We start from the raw sequence: 18,055 nt of genomic DNA, 5'->3' as shown, positions 1-18,055 counted from the left end.
GTGGGGTGGCCGGTTAGGGAGACGATGAGGCAGAGGAGAGAGGAGGGAGAGGGAGGCGATTTGGGGGAAATGGGGTGGGCGATGCGGCCGGTGCCCGTTCCCCTCCTCTGATACTAGGGCCTTTTTTTGGAAAATATCCACGCACATGTGCACGCGCACGACCGCGGGGAAACGGAACCGCCAGCTTATAATACACGTACACGTCCGGCGTACAATAGTACACGGGCCGGTGCAGGCTCGTACAGGGCTCTACGACTCGTCTACGCGCGCTCTACGCCCACCTGAAATGACCATCGTACCCCTCGTTACGAACCGTCATCGACGCATCTGGACCGTCCTTCGGGCCATGCCCCTCCCTGCCGTTGCCCGTGGTGGTCTTTCTTGCTACTACTACACCTGTTGTGGCGGAGACGTGGTGAGACAATTCTCTCTGGCCGGATGACTGAAAAAAACCGTTTCTCATCGACGGTCAGATTTGATGACTTGACTGTTCCGTCCTTTCCGTACGCCTGTATGGTTTGAAAGCCGCAGATAACTATTTTCTTCATTTTTTCCAGCTATAAGACAGTGACTTGGTAGGAAAAGTTGGACCCAAATAGTACCAGGCCCCATAGGATTCCTAGGCGGCTGGGCACTGCATTTCCTTCCTCGCAGAAAACACAACAGAGAGAGGCAAAAACAAACATTGCTGCTGCACCAATCAGTGCACCCCGTTTTGACCATTGCTGTCGTACTAGCGACGCAACAATAAATCCATGGGCAATGGTTTTCCACACGGTCCCGATTCCCGAACAGCATTTTCACATCATCACACTCCATCGTCGCTAGGATTCCAGACCTTGGCGGATGAGGCTCTCTGTGCTGCTGGCTCTCGCCGGCGCCGCCCTGCTCCTGCTCGGCGTGGCCAGCGGGCAGCAGCAGCAGGCCGGCAGCGTGCCGTCGACCATCACGCGGGAGGCGTTCGATTCCATGCTGAGCGGCCGCAACATGAGCGGGTGCGAGGGAGGCGCCTTCTACACCTACGACGCGTTCCTGGAGGCGGCCAACGCGAGCGTGTTCCGTGGCTTCGGCACCACCGGCGACGACGCGACCCGCCGGCGGGAGTTCGCCGCCTTCTTCGGGCAGACCTCCTTCGTAACCACCGGCTACTGCTACGTGAAGGCGGTGAACCGGGCGAGCGCGCCCTACTACGGCCGAGGCCCCATACAGCTAACCACGTACGTGAGACATGTTCATCACTCTTTTCTTTTGCTTGGTACTGGGTTTGATTTGTGGGGAATTTGAGGATTTGCCACACCTTTCCTTGCACTTTGAGGATTTGCCCTTCTTTATTTTGACACTGATGATTTGCCACTACTTTATTAAAAACTTGAGGATTTGCCCTTTCTAACCGATTTGAGATTACACTATAGATTGAATGACCAAAATGCCACTCTTGCCAAAACCAATCCAAATTAGATGCTTACGTTTTCTCCTCTGTTCGTCCCGCAGCCGACGGCTCGCCATGCCTCATCCACCTGCCGCCCTGTGTTGTGCTGCTGGTGCTCCTCCTCTCCCCACGCTCCGGTAGCGTCGTCGAGCTGCTGCTGCTCCTGTGCGTTTGCCGGATGTGGTGCGTGGAGGGTGCCGTCGACAGTCCGAGCCCGAGGACGGTGGTGTCTGTCCATGGTGAGCTCGGCGAGGGCGCGCCAGACAGGAGGCAAGCTCGGACTACAGTGTTTTTCTCTGTGTATGCAGCAGTAGGAGCAGCAACAGCCGGGTGCCCAGGTGCTGGAGCACGCACGCACACAACACACGCACAGATCACGCACTCACGCCCAGGTGCCAGAGCATGAACGCACACAATGTACGTACAGCACTAACACACACACAAAGCACGCCCAGCACACGCACGCCTAGCACACATCGCGCACGGCCAGGTGCTAGAGAATGCGCGCACACAGAGCACTCACGCCCAGGCACACATCAGCTGGTCGTCCGCCTCGAGGCGCCGCCATCCGTCCGGCTCGAGCGCGACATGCTTTTCAAGGATGCCGTCCAGTGGTCGCCGCTGTCCACGGCGGACCGCGAGCTCGACGGCGATGAGGCCTGGCTGCCAGCTTGAGTCATTGCAGTGGATACGTGCGTCGCCGGCAGCCGTTTCTTGCCCCTTGCGACGCATACGGCCGATGCTGCTGCCGGCTGGCCTCCCGCCTTGAAGACGAGAGCGTCCCTTGCCACGTCGGTCATGCTGCTCGCCGAGGCCGTGCGCGTGGCCACCGCAGCCTCGCGCGGCACCGTCCCGAGCGGCGGTACAGGATGGTTCTGCGCCAAGAGATAGCGAGCGAGGAGCAGATATGGCAGGGGGAGGCGGCAGCCTGACAGAGGTCAGCAGCGGTTGGGGATAGCCGGCGGGAAGCGTCCCGGCTAAGGGAGTGTGGAGTCAAAGAAAGGGCGGCGGGGAGAAGAGAGGCGAAGGGAAGCTCGCGGCGCCGCCGCGGCGTTCATGTCAATACTGCAATACGTGAGACCGTCAGAAAGAATGGGAGAGAGCCAAGCGTGATTCGATGTGCAGTTCATGGGTATTTTCGTCTTCTCATGGCGGGCCCATCTTATCAGGGGCAATTCCTCAAGTTTTTGGAAAAGTTGTGGCAAATCATCAGTGTCAAAATAAAGGAGGGCAAATCCTCAAAGTGCAGGGAAAGGTGTGGCAAATCCTCAAATTCCCCTTGATTTGTACCCTGCTTTCTCTTACAAGGTGAACTTCCAATTATTCTGTCGCGATGAATGAACTTCAATTCGGCAAATTTCCTGCTACTGATCTAAAAAAGTTTCGTACTACTAATGCGCAGTTTATAATCGCAGCGAGGACAACTACCGGCAGGCAGGGAGGGTGCTGGGGCTGGACCTGCTGCGCAACCCGGACCTCGTGTCCACAGACCCCGCCGTCGCCTTCAAGACGGCCATCTGGTTCTGGATGACGGCGGCGGCTCCGAGCCCGTCGTGCCACGCCGTGATGACCGGCGGCTGGACGCCGTCCGCCCAAGACCGCCACGCGGGGCTGCTCCCCGGGTACGGCATGACCACATACATCCTCAACGGCGGGACGGAGTGCAACGAGACCTCCGCGGCGGCCCAGGACAGGGTCAACAACTACTACAAGAAGTACTGCGACATCCTCCAAGTGGGGTATGGTAACAACACCTTCTGTCAGAAGGACGAGCTAGCTCAGCCACCATCGTCGTCTCTGCATCCTCCTCCAGAAACGTCGGGAGGTCAGTAGCCGTGTCTTTACATGCTTGCCGTTACAGGAGCTACACCTTGCACATATTGCATTATTCACATGCTAATCCAATGCCATTCTCCGGTTTTTTTTCACAGAACCTTCGCCTCCGCCTCCGTCAAGGGCGGTTCTGATCGGCGTCTCTAGTTCAATCTCCCTCTTGATCATTATCGGCTCCTTGATCGGTTTCCTTTTATGGCGGCGGCGACGGCGAAAGCAAGGTGAAATCCACGAGGAAGCAATGGAGCATTGGTCAGAAGAGGATAACTTCTTCGACATTGACCAGGCCATGGAAGACGATTTCGAGAAAGGCTCCGGGCCCAGGCGGTTTCGTTACAAGGATCTGGTCGTCGCCACCGGCAATTTCTGTGATGAGAACAAGCTCGGACAAGGAGGCTTTGGCTCCGTGTACAGAGGGTTTCTGAATGAATTGAACCTTCAAGTTGCTATCAAGAGGATCTCCAAGGACTCCAAGCAGGGGAGGAAGGAGTACGCCTCTGAGGTGAGGGTCATAAGCCGGCTCCGGCACAAGAACCTCGTGCAGCTCATCGGCTGGTGCCACGAAGGCGGCAATCTGCTCCTCGTCTACGAGTTGATGCCCAATGGCAGCCTCGACGGGCATCTGTACGACGCCAATAACGTCGTGCTCCCATGGCCCTTAAGGTATGCCTGCCCGCCCATCACAGAAAAATCATGAGCACCGCAAATGTATCGTGACTCTCCGATTCCGATTTCTTTGCCTTATAAGATGATAATTAGCCATGTGATGCTCCATTTCCTTTGTCTTCAGACATGAGATTCTGCTCGGACTAGGCTCGGCGCTTCTCTACCTACACCAGGACTGGGACCAATGCGTCCTGCATAGGGACATCAAGCCAAGCAACATTATGCTAGACTCGTCGTTCAAGGCAAAGCTCGGTGACTTCGGGCTCGCCAAGCTCGTCCAACATGGCCGAAGATCACTGACAACAGATTTCGCAGGCACGATGGGGTACATGGATCCAGAGTGCATGACCACTGGCAAGACCAACCCCGAGTCAGATGTATACAGCTTCGGTGTCGTCCTCCTCGAGACTGCTTGCGGCAGGCGGCCTGTGGTGGTACCCCAGCCGGAGGAGGATGACGCGGTCCACCTAGCTCAGTGGGTCTGGGATCTGTATGGCAAGGGGAGGATTCTAGACGCCGCCGACCAGCGATTGGGTGGAAAGTTTGATGCCCAGGAGATGGAGCGTGTGATGATTGTTGGGCTCTGGTGTTCTCAGCTCGACTTCAAAATGAGACCGTCTATCAGGCAGGCTGTAAACGTGTTGCGGTCAGAGGCGTCGCTCCCGAGTCTCCCCACGCTGATGCCGATTGCATATTACATGCCGCCGGTTGGCACACGAAGATTTACATCTTCATCTGCAACAAAACGGCAGCAGCAGTGGCACTTCTACATCATCAATGGGAGCATCAGCGCGGCCACCACTCAGTCAAGATTGATTGTAGGTAGAATTTTTCTATGACAAGCTTGTTCTGGAGTGTTTATTTATGTGTTCAATTTTTTTTGCATGGTGATACGTGTCTCATTCATATCATAAAGAACAAAGTACAAATCACGTAAAGACCGACATGACAAAACTGAAAAGATAGCAGAACATTTCGGAGCTTGACACCAACGCTCGTCAACTACCTCCGGCACCACCACAGCAGCCACCGAAGAAAAGAATGACGAATCACCACCTCACCCGAGCTCGACGCGGCTCCATCGCTGATATGCAGCTTTGCGGACCTTCAAGGTGGCTCACCAAAAGTGAAGCCGTTACCGTTGAATGAATCAGACCGGGGCAACACCCCGGACACGCCATCGAACTCCAGATCTAGCACCCCACCACGACTAAGACGCCGAAGGAGGAAACCATATCTGCCATCCACGAACCACGAGCCCAGTAGATATTCCGTCTTCCAGATGTCGTCGATGCAGACCACAATCTGCATCCGCTCTTGGACTACCTCCCAAGCTCCACGTCGACGCTGGAGCAAACGTCGTCGCAACGGCGGAGCCCGAGGACACAGGTCCACCACGAGGATGCCGCCGCCGCCACACCATCCTTGCTTGAACAGACTGGTTTCCAAATCCATCCCCGACCATAGGACCGATGCCCTCGTCAGGGAAGGATCCGAAGATTCTTTATTCAGCGTCGCCATCGTCGTCACCGAAGCAAAGACGATGAACAACCTAAAAACCTAAACTATAAGGGAGTAAAATCGATTCACACGTGTGGATCCGGCGGCCCCCCTCACTACTGACGACCGAGGTCGCTGGCGGGGGGGAGCCACCGGAGAACGGCGTTGGAAGATCGGCCCTGGCGGCGGCTAGGGTTGCAGCCGCCAGGGACTCCTCCTGTAGGTAGGGCATTTATGTGTTCAATTGATGAGAAATATATGAATTAGTTTATGTAGAATAATCATAATTAAATTGTAATGGATCTATGTTCCAGATCATTTGTACCAACCTATACCCCATTAACTAATTAACGGAAATGATAAAATCCGAATGTCGGATTTTTGGTAATTATAGCCGGAGATCTTTGATGGTAGTTTTAGTTGGAAAACGAGATCAAACAATGACAGTTTTAAAACAAAAATTGCCTTCTCCGGGAGAAAATGCCATGTCGCCTGAAGAAACTTCCACCTCTCCCACTACCTAACAACTAAAAATGTCATGCCAATGTTCGCAAATGCCATCCTAACTGACGAGTTTGCCAGGTAAGGGGGTTCCAGATTTTGTAGCATGGCATATCGAATGTTTTTTGTGGCAACGCATGGATGTCAAGTTTAGTTGGCAAGCACGGCAATTTTTTGGCAAAAAAACAAACTGAGGACGGATTTTTCATGCTTACCAACTAAACTTGATATGGTCAACAAGTATAAATCACCATAAAAACGTTTGATTTGTCATGGTCAAATCCCCAACGTCCATGGCTTATCGGCGTCCTTAACATAAGACACTAATAGGGAGCTGGCATTCCCTACACGAGGACTACGTTTTGAACGAACGTTCTCTCAGTGAGGCTCACATGCGCAAGTAATATTTTTTCAGCGTTTGCCCAACAAAACCTCTTCTAGAGAACTTCTCGAAAATTGCGATACTATAGCAGTGAGATTTGTCATCCAACAACAGAGAGATTTGCCATGCTAAAAAATTGTCATACCTTATATAGAAGATGAAAATTGCCATGCGTTTCAGAGATTTTTCATGTTGCAGCAGAGAGAATTGCCAGACTAAAAGGGAAGAGGAAGTTGTCTGCATGTTTAGAAATTTCCATGCTACAATTTAAGAACAGTAAAACTGCACCTAATCCCTGGTATCTTATGAATTAGGCATTTCTGGCCGTTTGATTTCGTTTGTTGAATGTTCCTGACCGTCCAATCTAAGTTAAACACTATGTTTACTGCGAACTGGGCCAAACGTCGCAAGGGAAGCTACTCCCCGTAGCTATTTTTCGAGCCATGTGGTTAATTGGGCCAGTTTCCCTGCTCGGCCCTCCCCTACGATCGCTCCCGTTCCGTAGAAGAAGAAAAAAACCGCTCGACTGATGAAAGAACTGGGGGCGGTCGAGAGATGCGACGCGCGGTTGAAAGAGAGCGGATGCGGCGGCTGCTCGATTCAGGAAAATCGGGTGACACGGCTGACCTGCGGTGGGATCCAGCCTACGCCGCGAGTGGATCCAACCAACCCGCGCCACTCGGAAGGGAATCCAGCGCGAGGATCGAGCGGAAACGCTGGATGCGGGTGAACCGTTGGCCGGCCGATCCACTCCTCGGCGGATCCGCCTGCAAGGTACGAAAGGGTGGGGGACACGGGCGATCATGGCGCCTTGTCCGGGAAACTGCTCCCACTCTTTGTTAATAAACACATTCATCATTCAGTTTTTAAGCAGGCATTCATGCCGGGGGCCAACGTCTCTTCTGCTGCACAATTCAGTTTTCAACTGATGCGTGTATATATGCTTCCTTCCCAGACACTCTTCGCTCACCCTCTCTACCATAACATCACAAAATATTCAGCATCATGCTGGGGTAGATATCCATGTATTCTTCCTTATGCCCAAGTGCCGTGGAGATTGCTGCCCCAAGGTGAGCAGATAATATCTTATTTTGTAGTATCCGATCAGTTCTTACAGTACATGATAAAGATGGTGAATAGCAATTCTTTGGTTGTGATCAAGATATGAGACTGGCACATGTTCCGGCCTCCATGTGAAAATTTGTTTAACTGTCAACTTATTCAGTTTGGTACCTTGGTCCGTTCAAAGCTTATGTATTAAGCTGTGTATAAGTAACTGTTTACTTGTACTCCGACCAATGCTAATTAAGCTAAAGGATTTATCAGTTGGTAACAAGTAGAATTGTTTTGTAAAAGGGGGTAGCAGGTACATATGAACTCCTGGAATGTTTTTACAAGTATGGTTTCATCCTCTCCGATGACTAACCAATCTTAAGATATTGTCATATAAAATAGCTATGCCATCTTAGTTGAAACAAGTAGGTAGGATACTATTTTTGTCCTTCATCAGTGTCCTCCTAAAATCTGTTCAGGACATCGTGTTACTAACTAAATAAATAACATATGTATTTTCAAAGAATGTAGGATCCATTTCCATTTTTCCTGATGGTGCATTTTTTTACTGTCCTAAATTTCTTCAGAGTTAGTTTCATGTTTTAGGCCTGACATATATGAGGTGTTCTGTTCAATATTACCGATTATTCATTTTAATGCAACTATTTGTATACTTCACATGCACAAAAAAACGGACGATCATGCCAGAACTTGATGATTTTCAGAACCTAATTAGATTGGGCTTGTACAAGAACAACGCTTGGGAACTTGGAATGTCGGTTGTAAGCTCGTCCACCTGCGTTTGATCCACATGCCCCAATCACCTGAAATTGTTGTTGCTTCCAGATAATGATTTGTTGGCTTGAGCGCATGGTTTTAAGACCGCCCACCCACGAGGGTGCATCTTCTACCTAATAACGTACACTTAAGGGAGGGAACTTTCCCCTTTAACCACGTTTTTGTGTGTGTTTCCCGTCACTTGCATGAATGAAGTTTGCCTTGTTGAAAATATGGTACTGCTTTTTTGTGTGATGTGTTTTGTTGCTTATGAAGGGGAGCTTCATGGGCTATGAAAGGTTGAAAATTATACCACTACCTTTATGAACCATTAACCCTGTTACCAAGGTTCACATGGATTTAAATTTTTCTTTCCTCTCTTTGAAGAGGCTGAAAACATAAAAAGTTCACCTTGGAGCAGAAGTTGGTGTTTTTGTCTTGAGAAAAATTAGTGGTGGCAGACGATAAATAATTCCAACCAAGACTGAACTTCAAATGATCTGCTTAAGAACAGATGTAGCAACAGTTGACATATATTAAAGCTTACACTTTTACTTGGTGGTGTGGCAGGGGGCTAGAACAAAGTTTTGTTGTTGTATGATTATTTACTTTTTAAATGTCTCTTTGCGTGCTTGATTTGGCAGTACATCCTGTAAAAAAGATATGTGAAATATTTGATGTCTTTCAAAGCATCGCACTTCAGCAAGCTAATTGTAGATCTTTATTTTGCATAAAGACCAGAGTGAGCTTTGAGTTTATGAGATTCCATGATACATATTTGACATGGAAAATTTCTAGCATTAATTCATCTAAAAGGAGCCTGTTACAACGATATATAATTACTACTTTTCACTTGAGTATCTTGCCCTCCGAACTTTGATATTTAGTTCTCTAATTGTGACCTCAATGTACTATCTTTACTTCTACAAAAATAGTCCCAAACCATCAAGTTCCTATTAATAATACACCAAGGGATTTGGTATTAAGTACATACTATCATTATATTGTAACAATGGATGGGCGCGGCAACGCGTGCCTTCGATGATCTAGTAAGGATAGTATAACCGAGCCTAAAGCGAGCTCTCTCAACGATTTGGGTTTCTCACCGTCCGTTTTCGCGATCTAAATGTTTCTGGCCGTCAGATCTAATGTGTAAAATCATCTCTCCCGCAACTGGCCCAGCTGTCCTATGGGCTGCTATTCCAGAGGCCGAATCCAAGCCATGTGGTAAAGTGGGCCGGTTATGCCAACCCATTAAGCTAATACCGTTGTTCTCGCTCGACATGGGATGTGGATCGTCCGCTAATTGTGCTCGCTACTCGTTGGATAGAGGAGGTGGATCAGTGACAGGGGAATCCAGCCGCCCCGACGCGCGCGACGCGCTTGAGCAGGATGGTGAAGCGGGCGAGCCGTGCCGGGCGACGCGGGAGATCCGTCCAGGTGACGCCGTGACGAGCACGCGATTTGGGCGAATCCAGCCGACGTGCTTGAGCAGGATCCGAGCCAAGCGCACGGCGCTGCCGGCCGCGACCATGACGACTTAGATCCAGCGGCGGATCGCCCATTGTTCTGTCTGTTCATCTCTCTGTCCACGTGTCCTGCCAGAGTTGATTCCAGCCGCTAGCACTAACTCTCCACCTTGGGTTCGTCCACTAAGAATTCAATCACCGGCCGCTAGCACTCCTCCTGGCAGATGGTTCGGCAGCCTATTACCTACAGGAAAATCCTCCTTCTCGTTATGACAGAGATTGTTCTTGGGATTTTAATGTGTGCAGGCTACGGGTGACAACCCGGTGGTTCCATCAGTTAGAAGTGTAGTGTTTTTTGATCTCTTTTCTCTGTCAGGTCAAATTACAATAATATTTTTCTAATGCGATTTGGAAAGTTTTATCAAATCCAGTGAGCAAATGAGACTGCAATACTTGGTTTGTGCTCTAGAATTATAAGACTTGCTTATAAGTCCTGCTTATCTTTTTCATGTGAACTATAATTATTTCTCTTTTTCCAGCTACATTGAAATTTGTAGATGAAGGGCATGTTCTATACCATGATTTATGATTTGGCACATAAGTGACATCCAAGAGAGGATATTTTTCTAACTTTACTTTACAATGAGAGTATATCCTACTCTAAATTTCTCATGTTCAACGGGCAGCATCTGCTCTATTTTGATGTTTCTATCATTATTTCCAACCTGTGCACCTAGGCGTAGGATAAAAGTATGAGAAGTGCTTCGGTACACCCCCCTCACAAAACGTATAAAGGGTAGTATGTACTTTTTCACAAATTGTATTCACTTTCCTACATTGAAAGTATGTACGGTTTAGTTTCGTATAATACACGGCGAACAGCCCTCCCTCATGGGCTCAGCCCATTTACGTTTTTCTAGTTTTAATTGTCAAAAAAATAGATGTCCTCGGATGGATTCGAACCACAGCCCTCACGCACTACGTGTAACCGCACAAACCATCCAGGACAGCACATCAGATTTGCATTATTTGCTTGTTTTCCTCTTCTTGTGCGGGAGACATAATGCCAAGAAAAAAACACAGCACCTCCACTCTTTAGTTTATGTATATCTTTTTTTTTTGCACGGTTTTCTTTAGGGTTTCTAGTTTTCCTGTTTTGTTCATAAAATACTAATATTTGTATTTTTAAAAATTGTACATAAATTTCAAAACAAATTTGCATGCCTTTCAAACATGCTCAGAATGTCAAAATGCGAACAGCTTTTTAAAAAAATAACAAAAATTTGGACACGGACATTTTTAGAAAAACAGTAAAAAAATAGAAATTCCAGAAAAAGCAAAAAAATATGAACAAAATTTGAATTCAGATAAAATTAAATATATGAGAAATAGAAACAATAAACATAATAAACGAAAAGTCTAAGAAGGCAAACAAATAAACACGAGAGAAGATAAAAAGAAAAAGAAAAACACAGTTCACGACCTCCGAGAAGGTCCCAAAACAGGCAAAAAATGGATGGGAACCCGAGGTTCCCAAGACCGAGAAAACTTTTTTGCAAATTTCATAGTGAACTTTGTTTTGAATTTTTGTGAAAATATTCAAATCCATGAAAATTCGTAAAACAATTGATGAACTTTTCAAATCCGCATGCTCCCGGCCCAACACATGCCCGACGAGAGCAATGCCGTCACCTAGTTGGACCAAGGCCTAAGCGTTTTATTTTCTTTTCTATTTTTTCATTTGATTTCATATTTTGTTAATTCATTTTTTCTCTTTTTTGAATACCAAAATACAAGTTGTAACTAACTTTTTAAACTAGTGATTTAAAAAATATATTTATTAAATGTAAAAAAACACTTACTGTTTTCAATTTTATCTCTTTGTATTTATTAGTTGGGGTCATTTCAAGGATGTCCAAAAAACACCATGTTCAACGGAGATTATTCCGTAAGGTCAGAACGGTTGATCTGAGAGCATGTTATTTTTCAACATCTTTGAAATGGCCCCAATTTCCCCACCAAAAAAGACGAAGAAATGGATCCCATTTTTTTCATGGCCTTTTACGAGCAATTCAAGGCACCATGCAAAGCTGATTTGGTTTTCGACAAATTCTGCATTTTCTGGAGTTTCCTTTGTAAGAGAAGACCGATAAAATGGTCGAACATGTTGCAACTTGCATACGATGTCGAACATTGTTTAACCTAGCATGGTTGCCTACCATGGTCACTCCCATCCGGGTGCATCCTCCATTGAACATGGTCTAGTTCTGAACATTTTTTAAATGACCCCAACTTTTGCAGGCAAAGGGCATGCCCGTGGTAAGGATCCATGCCAGGTTTGAATGATTTCCGACAAAATATGCAAGTTGCGACACGTCCGGCCATTTATCTACCTTTTTTTAACCGAGAGAACCCCGAAAAAGTTAAATTTGTCGAAACCAAAACAACTTGGCATGGTGCGTTTAATCGGTAATATAAGATCACGGAAAGATTTGGGGTGAGTTAATGGATGCCGCAAAAACATGCTCTCAAATGGACCCTTCTCGCCTACCCGAACACCCTCTGTTGAACATAATCTATTTTTGAACATGCATGAAATCACCCCAACATTTTCCAGTAGGCGGGCATGCCCATGATAGGCACCCATGCCAGGTTTAAATGAATTCCCCACAACGTATGCATGTTGTGTCACGTCCGACCATTTATCAGCTTGTTTTCATCGAGAAAACTCTAGAAAATGAAAGGATTGTAGAAAACTTAAATAGCTTGACATGGTGCCTTGATTTGATCATAGAAGGAGGTGGAAAAATTAGGCCTTTCGAAGGATGTTGAGAAACAACGCACCCTCAGGTAGAGCCTTCTAGCCAACCTGAGCACCCCTTCATTAAACATGGTCTAGTTTTGGGCATTCTTAAAATGACCCCAACCTTTTCAAGCAAGTGGGCATGACCATGGTAGTCATCCAGATTTGTACGATTTCTGACACCGTATGCAAGTTGTGACACGGTCGCCCATTATCGAGCATTTTTTTACCGAGAAAACTATGAAAAATGCAATACTTGTCGAAAACAAAACAACTTGGCATGGTGCCTTGAATTGGTCATACAAGGCATGAAAAAAATTGGGGCCATTTCAAGCATGTCGGAAAACGACGTGCTCTTAGACGGAACCATCTCGCTTACTCGAACACCTCCATTGATCATGGTCTAAGTTTCCTTTTTCCATCTTTCGTAGTGCGTCTAATATAACGCTAAAAAGAAAGACTCTGGTTTTCCTTTTCAACCGGGTTGGTTTTTTCTTCAGTTTTTACATGGGTTTCTATATTATTTTGTTTTTCTTTTCTTTTATTGATTTTGAAAAAAGTTCATCAATAATTCAAATTAAGTTCATTGATTTGGAAAAAATTAACAAAGTTTAAAAAACCCATTGATTTAGAAACAAATTTTATCAATTTATAAAAAAAGACCAACAATTTTTAAATTTTTTTTGCCAACTTGCGAAATAGTTCACGAATTTGTGAAGAAAACTGATCAATTTTGGGGGGAAAATTGCACTGATTTGAAAGAAAAATTCAAGAATTTAAAATTTTGTCGTCATTTTCGATTAAAAAATCATGAATTATAAAAACTTCACGCATTTAAGAAACAAAAAAGAAAAGAAAAAAACAACCAGAAAATGTTGCGCTTTTCAAGTGTTGTATTTCAATTATAACTAAACTTATTTACCACTTGAGGTCCGGTTTCTTAGCTGGTTAATGCAGCTGTGCTAATTGTTGAAGGACCTAGGTTCGAATCCTGCAGCAATCACCTTTTTTGCGGTTTCAAAAAAAAGAAAGGATGAATGTGATGAATGGGCCGGCACAGCACAGCAAGGTGTGTTAATGTACAGCGTATAGGTGATTCTAAAAAAAAGTTTATAAAAAATGCCTATCATGCCCTTACTTATGAAGAGGTATGGGCTAATCTGAGCCGTCCTTGTGTTTAGGGGGGGTGTACCGAAGCAGAAGTAAGTTAAACAAGTTGATATTTGATTATCAAGCGATGAAGTAGATTCATAATATGTTGACTGGTGCAGTACGCAAGTGGACAAAAGTGATTTTAGTGGCATCCAGCTGACGCGTTCGAGCGAGATCTAAGTGAAGCGCGCAGCATTGCCAGCCACGACCATGATGACCTGCTCGAGTGGGATTCCAAGATGACTTGCCTGGCAGTGGAAGCCAGCGTCTAGGGATCACAAAGGTGAGCAGTCATACATCCACGAGGCTGCTTCTCTTCGAGGTCATCGGCCGCCTTGGGGTCCTGGGCAACTTGTCCGGGTAAGCTCCTCTGCAACACCACTTCCCTCGAGCCAGGCACGACGTTTGATCAACACGCGCCTCCACTCTCCTATGGGCTACGGCCGTAGCTTCTTCCCACAACCCACGAGGCTGAATATCAAATGATTGTCCATTTGTCGTACTACAAAACAATGTGCAAGTACAGAAAATGCAGCCAAATAATTACCATGTCATGCTCACGCTAAATCACAAACACACTGGAGGTGCACCGTCAAACAAAAGTAAGTCCCAATACATGCCAAAGTATACACATCTTTCTGTCTAACATGGCAGTTTGAGAGACCCATAGCTTCTGGTTGAAAAATTGGAGAAAGACATACATATTTACTGGAAGTGTTATTCATGTCTTACATGCTCGCACATTAAATTGTAGTTTATGCTAGCTTAATTTGTAGTTATGTCTGTAAACACTCACTTCATATGTTCTCCCTGTGCCCAAAAACCTTATCTTTAAGACCGAGTGCATATGCATCATACAATGATGGAAAGTGTTAGAACATGTAGCCAGGTAGGAAGGTGGTTATATTCATCTGGCCTGCCGTGGTTCTGGGATTGTTAATTGTGTTGCAGTAACCATATTCTTGAAGCAACTTGTGTATAGAGCACCCGAAAATAAAAATCAACATAGACTACAAGTGTCGCTGGACTGCATCTGAAACATATTTACGGAAATTTATAGAGTAAATAGAATGGAACTCTTCATAACTCACACCGCAGTGGTTTACAGCTGGTTCATGAATGCAAATAAATAGATTCAAGTTTGTCTAATAGTTGCAGAACCACCTAATATCCAGTCAGACAATGTATTGTAGTGATTATTAGTGCTTAGGTAACTTATGGTATAATTGATGTTCAATATTACTTTATAGAAGATCATCATTTCTTCTGTATTTACCTGCTCAGTTCATTTATATTGCAAGCAACTATACCGAAACAATGTGTCAATCTATAGTGGTACTGGAGTATATAGAAACTGATTAAGTAGTGTTGCTAGCTCTAAAATGGCACAAATAGATACAGAAAAAAAAACCCACTTCTGAGGTGATCATGACCATTGTGTAATTCAGAAAGTTGATTATGTTACTTTTGTGTAGTGTATCTTCTATCGTGACATAATCTCTGTCAATGTACTAAGTTCTTTGTTGAATGAAGCCTACAGTATTCTGAGTCTACTAGTGAAGCCTTTTTGTGGTTATATGCAATATCTCATTTTTTTAAGAGGCTAACATATATTATAAAGTGCCACAATAATTGAAGACCAACAGGAACCGGATTTTTTTTGGCATACTTTAAGTGCAACTACACTGCAGCTTCTCAAGGTATGCAAATTATGTCCTCTCACACACCCCTAGCTTAATCTTTCAATTATGTCCAAAAGATGGGTTCACCAAGTACAAAGTTTGTCTTACCGTTGTTAGCTCCCCATTTCATTCTCTACAGAGCTCTCTCCTTGATTGTAAGACTGGATATTCTTTCAAACACAAAATATAACACATCTGAGGTTCAGTTTGTTTCTACATGGCAGTAGCATCACAAATGATAGTGAAAAAAACCCGATAATCGCATCATGTAGACCAGACAATGTTCCAACTCAGATAGCTGCCCTTATTTATCAATATTTTATTGTTTACTGTAGTGATAATGAAAATTGTCTTACTGGAATCCTTCCATTCTCTAATATCCAATTTTATTGTCAGCAGAAATCCATATTTTATTCTCTACAGGGCCCTGTCCTTAATTGTAAGACTGGGTATTCTTTCAAATATAACACATGTGAGGTGGAGTTTGTTTTCTTATTGGCAGTAGCATCACAAATGATATGTAAAAAACAAAAAAAAAAACAAATCGACACTCACATCATGTACCGGACAATGTTCTAAATGAGATAGCTTCCCTTATTTATCAAAATTTTATTCTTGACTTCAGTGTCAATGAAAATTGTCTTACTATAACCTTCCGTTCTGTAATATCTTGTTTATTGTCAAGCAGAATTTTTGTTCTTAGTTCCTGTTGCCTACACAAGATCATCTTTTGGGTGCAGGCTACAATTGTTTAGAATACATCAATAAGAAATGGAACAATTAGAGAGTAAAAGTCCGACGACCAATACCGATTAAGCCATATGAGCACATTGAAAATGTTGTAATAAATTATCAGTTACATATATTTATGTAAATTTCGGTGTCCATATATTTATGTAAGCTCCTACCATTCTATTGTAGAAATAGACGGACGCAGCAACGCGGGCTGTCAATGATCTAGTGGAAGAGAATAGCCAGGCTAAAAGAGAACAAAAGCTGGGCTGCCTACTCTTAGATTCGTCTCCCTGCCGGTCGGGCCATGCCGCTCCCTGCCGTTGCCCGTGGTGGTCATTCTTATTACATTTGTTGTTGGAGAACCCGTGGAGACGTTGTAAGACAATTCTCCCTGGCCGGATAACTGAAAAAATGGTTCTGATCGACGGTCAAATTTGATGCTCTGACTGTTCCGTCATATCCGTACGCCTGTATATATGGTTTGAAGGCCGCATATTCCAGTCTTCGAGAACTATTTTTTTTCATTATTTTTCTAGCTAAGACAGTGACTCGGTAGGAAAAGTTGGACCCAGTACTACCAGCCCCACAGGATTTCTATGCGGCTGGGCGCTGCATTTCCTTCCTCGCAGAAAACACAACAGACGGAGGAAAAAGCAAACATTGCTGTACCAATCAGTGCACCCCGTTTTGACCATTGCCCATGCGAGAGATTGAGTACCAGTTCGTTGCTTCGTCGCAGAAAATAATGACGAAGAAAGAAATGCCGTAGCGATGCAACAATAAAGCCATGGGCAATGGTTTTCCACATGGTCCCGAACACTCCATCGTTGCTAAGAGCATCTCCTACAGCGGCGTTAAAAGACGCGCGTGCGGTAAACTGGCTTTTAGCACGTGCGAGACGTTTTCACACGCTTCAGCGGAGGCGGAAAAGTAGCGCGCGCTGGAAAAGATTGCACGCGCGGGGGAGAAAGCAGACGGCCGCGTGTTAGATTTGGCGCACCGCTTCCAGCGCGCCTATAAATTGCGGCGCTTACCACGCGGCCACCCATCGCCCTCCACACTGCCACACACGCTCTGCCGCTTCCTCGCCGCTTCCTCTGCCGCTTCCTCGCCGCTTCCCCGCCCCGCCACCGACGCGCCCCCAGTGCGTCACGATGCCGCTGCGCCGCCGGGGATTTTCGGGCTACCGCGGCGTCCGCGAGCGTCCCTCCGGCGTCTACTACGCCGAGATCCGGTCCGGCGACGTCCGCCTCGGCCTCGGCACGTTCGAGACCTCGCACGAGGCCGCCCGCGTGTACGATGCGGCGGCGTGGCGCATAGGAAGGCCTCGCGCGCAGATGAACTTCCACGATGTCTACACGCGTGAGCAGGCGCAGGCCGTCGCCCCTATGCCTCGTCTTATAACAGACCAGGACCGTGAGGACCACCGTCGGCAGCAGCGCCGCCTCCTCATCACCGAGGAGGACGAGCGAGCCATGGCGGAGTGGCGTCGGCGCCACGCAGATGATGTTGCCGCCGAGAACGCCTTCTGGGCGGAGAGGACGGCAAGGCGCTGCGCGGAGCGGGCGGACATGCGTCGCGGGAAGACACTGGCCATATCGCAGTGCGATCTCGTTAACACCGGTGGGAAGTCATTCTTCGGGACAGACGATGAACGTTGGGATGACGTGTGGCTCGATACCTCGGATAACACCAGCGAGGATGATGAAGATGAGGAGGAGGACGACTCGGAGTAGGTTCTAGTTACACCGTAGTTTTTATCTAGTTGCACCATAGTTTTTTATCTAATTGCACTGTAGTTCTTTTATCTATCTATGCGATGTATGGTTTATCTATGTATTGTGAAATATCTATGTATCGTTTATCTATCTATCTATGCATATGCACCGTAGCCCAGAGTGCTTGTGCGAGAGCGCGCACTGCATTTTAACGCACCTGCTGAAGCTACACGCGCGCGCTAAATTTACCGCGGCCGCTGGAGCCAGCGCTCCTCGTCGCGCCAAAGCAGGCGATCGACATGCTGCAAACTGATTTTTAGCGCGCCACGCGTTCGGCTGCTGTTGAAGATGCTCT

The 18,055-nt window shown here is 46.4% G+C and overlaps 2 protein-coding genes across 3 annotated transcripts; both read left to right on the top strand.

The window, feature by feature from the left end:
- The first annotated feature begins 762 nt into the window (after window positions 1-762).
- LOC123093623 (L-type lectin-domain containing receptor kinase IX.1) lies at window positions 763-4,802 on the top strand. Of its 2 annotated transcripts, XM_044515623.1 has the most exons (5): window positions 963-1,217; window positions 1,492-2,737; window positions 2,845-3,254; window positions 3,361-3,925; window positions 4,053-4,802. In XM_044515623.1, exons 2-5 carry the CDS (start codon window positions 2,547-2,549, stop codon window positions 4,765-4,767), a joined length of 1,881 nt encoding a protein of 626 aa, XP_044371558.1. In that variant the 5' UTR covers window positions 963-1,217; window positions 1,492-2,546; the 3' UTR covers window positions 4,768-4,802. The 2 variants fall into 2 exon arrangements, with proteins under 2 accessions (XP_044371557.1, XP_044371558.1); XM_044515622.1 differs by lacking the exon at window positions 1,492-2,737 and having other exon boundaries at window positions 763-1,217.
- Window positions 4,803-17,069: 12,267 nt separating this feature from the next.
- Window positions 17,070-17,792, top strand: LOC123089421 (ethylene-responsive transcription factor 1-like). Its single transcript, XM_044511104.1, has one exon. It carries the CDS (start codon window positions 17,137-17,139, stop codon window positions 17,716-17,718), a length of 582 nt encoding a protein of 193 aa, XP_044367039.1. The 5' UTR covers window positions 17,070-17,136; the 3' UTR covers window positions 17,719-17,792.
- Window positions 17,793-18,055: the final 263 nt, after the last annotated feature.

This window comes from Triticum aestivum, chromosome 4B, assembly GCF_018294505.1.
Source record: "Triticum aestivum cultivar Chinese Spring chromosome 4B, IWGSC CS RefSeq v2.1, whole genome shotgun sequence".
NCBI lineage: Eukaryota > Viridiplantae > Streptophyta > Magnoliopsida > Poales > Poaceae > Triticum > Triticum aestivum.
This window is presented reverse-complemented; position numbering and strand designations above follow the sequence as displayed.

Bases quoted from the DNA above. Each gene is read 5' to 3' on its own strand.
- LOC123093623 (XM_044515622.1), top strand. From the start codon at position 847: ATGAGGCTCTCTGTGCTGCTGGCTCTCGCCGGCGCCGCCCTGCTCCTG. The intron at 1,218-2,844 runs GTACGTGAGACA...TTATAATCGCAG, and splicing joins GGCCCCATACAGCTAACCAC to CGAGGACAACTACCGGCAGG. The intron at 3,926-4,052 runs GTATGCCTGCCC...CTTTGTCTTCAG, and splicing joins GTGCTCCCATGGCCCTTAAG to ACATGAGATTCTGCTCGGAC.
- LOC123089421 (XM_044511104.1), top strand. From the start codon at position 17,137: ATGCCGCTGCGCCGCCGGGGATTTTCGGGCTACCGCGGCGTCCGCGAG.